Here is a 4,281-nt window from a genome sequence, read left to right as displayed (position 1 = left end):
ACAGCATAGAAAACATGAATCAGGTTTAACTAAACTCCTCAAGAAGTTAAGATTAACAAATACCTGAATCATAGTGCAAGCAGGGCTGATGATAAATGTGTTGATCTCCATGTCTATAGACCTACTGTTTTTAATGCTACTTTTTTCTCCTGGTCCAGACATCGTACACATTTAAAGATTTGTTCCTGATTAATGTTTCTCAGCTACGTTGTTGGAGAATTCACCCACCTGTGACCTTAGTTTAGGAAACAAAATAAAAAAAAACTCAGGGAAGACTTTAATCTTAAAATAAAACTGTGAGTATGCACCTATTTATGTACCTTTTGGGGAAGGGATGTCTGTATTTTGGCTGGGTGTAACTGTTCTAGCACAGAATGTTACTGATTTGCATTGGTAGGTTTAGACTGTTACTGAAATTGTACATGGACCATAATCATGCAGATGTTACCTTATTTGATAAGCAAATAATAATAATACTCTGAGCTATACTGAGCAAGACCAAACAAAAAATGTACGTGGGTGAGGAATCTGTAATAACTCCGTTCAGTAAGATGTGACAGGCAAGAGAACCACCCATTTTGCTAATAAGTGGTTAAACTGGTAAGGTTTCTTACTGCCATCTACTGTACAAAAGTTATAAATGGTATTTAATGGGATGAAAGAGCAGAGCTGGGCTCAGGATTTCAGAACTGACCAGCCCATTATTAGGGGAATACTAATATGCCTCACTTATTTCCTATCATTCAAACCTTAGACGTTGTTTGTTTAAAGCATTACCCAGCTTTTCAATTTCAAAGGAAATGTTAAATTTAGGGGCATGTCACTGTAGAATTTTGCCACATCAGTGAGCTCAAAAAGTAAATGAGATCATCGTAGCAAAAAACCAGATCAAAGTCCAGACCTACAAGCAAGAACAGCCATAACAACATCTGTTAAACGTTGCTGAGACATCAGGATCCACAAAAGCACTTGCAGAAATGGAGGAGAACTGACAGAAGTGATGAAGTTGTTTTCAAAATCTAGATCTATTTTTTTTTTTTAGAGTCATGTTTTAGGAAATACTGATGAAGCCTCACTATTTGCAAATACTTGATGTTTCCACATACTGCTGATCACCAGAATGAGCATTTTACATATTTTGATGGTGGAGAACAGTGTGAAAGCAGCTGCCCAGCTTGTTGGTGTTCCCCAGCTCACACAGTGACAGTGTTGTGAAAAAGCCAGTGAACAAAATAGCACACAATTACAAGAGCAAGATGGCTGGGAAGATACATAAGCACTTCAGGGTCTCATGTCATTGAGCCTTTGGTGTTTGTCTTGCTCAAAGGCTGTAAAGCCTTAAAGGATTCTTGATGATGAGACTCAGGAGCTGGCCCGTGCTGTGGGGAGTGAGCGCAGCCCTGCTTTGCTGAGAGACCCAATGTGTTGCTCCGTTCTTTATCATCAGAATAAGGCATATCTCTTCATACAGGCTTTTCAAATCGGGTAAGTACAACTTGGCAAGGAGGCAGAGCAGAGGAAAACTCAGCTGGTTTAGTCCTAAACTGTGTGGAGGTTTTCCACCATGCCAGAGGGGTCTCCAGATGGAGTTTTCTGGCTGTGTTACATAAGGAAGATGGATTACAGCTGAGAGTCTGTGCCTATCCTTCTAAGTGACTGATGGACGAGGACAGAAGAAAAACATCTTCATTAAACATTTTTGTTAGAATTGGATTAGCCTAGTGCTTGCTGTCTTCATTTTCTGTTGCTAACAGTGGGAGTAGAAAATTCTCAAAACCTTCTAAGCCTGATATCTCGACTCAAAGTTAACAAAACCAGCAGCTTAGAGGAAGACACAGCAGATAACAGCAGGCCATGTTGTGCTACTGGCTTTAACACAAACTTCTTCATTAAGGTAATCAGAGAAATATGGCAAGATCAGTTTCTGGCTTGGGCCCATTCACAAGCGTGATGCCAAAGAGTGTTCCTACTGAGCAGGTTAATGTAAGAATGCAGAGAATCCTGCTGCAAAACACTTCCAGAGACAGTTTAACACAGTGAAAATGAGTTACGAGAAAGTAAATACAGCATCTTGTACCAGTTGGGTGTGACGTTGTACTGTGATAAGCAACAGAGCTTTATTGTGAAAATACTAATGAGATATAAATGCCTGCAGTGAAAAGCGTAGCATCTGGTCTGCATTTGACTTTATGCATGAAAGCTATTTGGCCTGACTTCCTGCCAAATCCTGCAGTTTTTGAGATCATCGGACGTGAAGGAGATTGAACTCCCTGGATTAGCATCTCAGGATTTTCTCCTAGCAGAACATATGTGGAGTTCTAAAAGGACAGACTCCTCATTTTTGCTTACAAGTGTGGCTCTTTTTTTTTTTGCATTTTTTAAGCTATTGTATTCTCTGTCAACATTTCTAACATTTATGGAGTGGCCGTTATTAAAAGCTGTTAGTTGTTGTTCAAGAATCCTTCATCATCTATACATCGGGCTTTAAGTCATAGTGTAAATATCCCAGAAAATCTCCCAAGAAATGGAACTGCAACCCCCTGCAGAATCCATCAGACAGGACCCTGTGGGCTTTCTGCAAGAGGAGCTCTCTGCATTGCTGAGTAATGATACATCCTGGCCCCATCTGTCCGTGATTTGCAGGCTGAGGTCCCTTAGAACACTCCTGTCTAAGGCATTCCCTTGAGAGGACTGACTTTGAAGAGTTAAATGCTACTGCAAACGTTTCTCAGCTGCTTAGACACTGATGCTTTCCCCAGAGTATGCCAAGGGCTCTGCTGCTTTTGGTATCTTCTCTAGAATGTTCTACTTGGACCATGGTGTGCTTAGTTCATATAAACTAGTCCCTCCCTGTCCTCCCCTCTTGCATTTGGACTATTGGACTAGGTAGTCTGAAATCCAGAACAAGAGCAATAGGAGTGCTAAACAAAGACTGAAATGAACTGTTAATGAGGGGTTTTTTTAACCTTCTTTGAACTCAATGTCATCTGCTCAAGCATCATTGCAATTTGCAGTTTCCCAGGAATGACATATAGGAGGGGGATGACTGAGTATCTCCATACTAATGAAGATATTTTGATGCTCCAGTTAGACACATGGACTAACAATTCAGCAGATGACTTTGGCTCTGGATTTGTCTTTGCATTAGGTACATATGATCTCTTTAATTGTCATAAAAGGCTGCTGTAAGGATCCCAAATCTGCAGCCTCATCTGCTTGGCAAAGCTCATGAGAGTCCTGGTTTTTGGATGTATCCGTGGATAGGACTTGGATCTAGGTGACGTGCTGCCTACCTGTCCATCTGAATCTGCTGATGCACTGACAATCCTTCTTTCCTTCTGCCTTGTTGAATAATATTATCACTATTTCATCACCCTTCAGTCTCTTCAGCTTGCTTCTCAGTCAACATTCAAATCATTAAAGAGAGCTATTAAAATTGTGTTGGAAAACGAATCTGTGGAAGGTTTTGAGACAGTTTAAAAGTGTTAATTGAAGGGCAGTGTTGTCTCTCAGTAGTCTCTGCCTAAAGAGAGCAACTACATGGAAAAATAATTTCTGTGAGGAAATGCTTGAGGTGTCATCGGCACTGCTTGAGGCGGAAGCTTGACTCCAAAACCAGCGTTGGAAAATTCAACCTTTGTAGTAATTCCTCACTAATCTAGATGAAGTATATGCACATCTTGCAGGTAAAAGGGTTTATCTTGGTGTTAGCCCACCTGGCCCTGCTGGGCATTCAGCAGCAGGCTTTTTTCGGGGAACCCTGCCGTGGTTGCTGTGAGGTGCAGAGTTAAGGTGAGAAATTGCGTCCTGGCTTGGAGCGTCCTTCATCTTCTCTCCATCCTCATCTTCGCTCCCTTCCCTTTCTCCTGACCCGGCTGCGATGGAAGCCTTGGTTAAGCCCCGCTGATCCGACTCCCACCCAGAGAAGGGGGACCGTCCCCGGCTGGAGAGAGGCGCTGCGGGGCGGGGGGAAGCGGCCCCTGCCCGGTCCTGCCGGGGCTCCCCCCGCTCCGCTCCCGGTCCCGCCGCCACCGTCGGCGCTCGATGCGCTCGGAGCTCGGCCGAGCGAGCGCTCTGGCGCGGCTGGAGCTGCCTGGCGGTCGCCCGGTGAGGCGGCGGTGGCGGCGCAGCTATGCAGGGCCTGGCGGGGGCCCTGCGGCGGGCTGCGCTCCCCGGGCGGGTGGCGGGGCCCCGGCGAGGGGGCGGCGGTGCCGGGGCGCGGCCCTGGGGCTGGGGGCTGGCGCTGGGACTGGCCCTGGGGGTGAAGGTGCCGACCCCGGC

The 4,281-nt window shown here is 45.0% G+C and overlaps 1 protein-coding gene across 1 annotated transcript in view; it reads left to right on the top strand.

Moving 5' to 3' along the window:
- Positions 1 to 1,950: 1,950 nt before the first annotated feature.
- The window catches only part of LACTB (lactamase beta), a 15,657-nt gene continuing 13,326 nt past the window's right edge, over positions 1,951 to 4,281 (top strand). The window contains exons 1-2 of the mRNA XM_014944294.1: positions 1,951 to 1,983; positions 3,712 to 3,792. Coding sequence (XP_014799780.1) covers positions 1,951 to 1,983; positions 3,712 to 3,792 — 114 coding nt within the window. The remainder of the gene's footprint in view (positions 1,984 to 3,711; positions 3,793 to 4,281) is intronic.

This window comes from Calidris pugnax, unplaced genomic scaffold (assembly GCF_001431845.1).
Source record: "Calidris pugnax isolate Ruff unplaced genomic scaffold, ASM143184v1 scaffold70, whole genome shotgun sequence".
NCBI lineage: Eukaryota > Metazoa > Chordata > Aves > Charadriiformes > Scolopacidae > Calidris > Calidris pugnax.
This window is presented reverse-complemented; position numbering and strand designations above follow the sequence as displayed.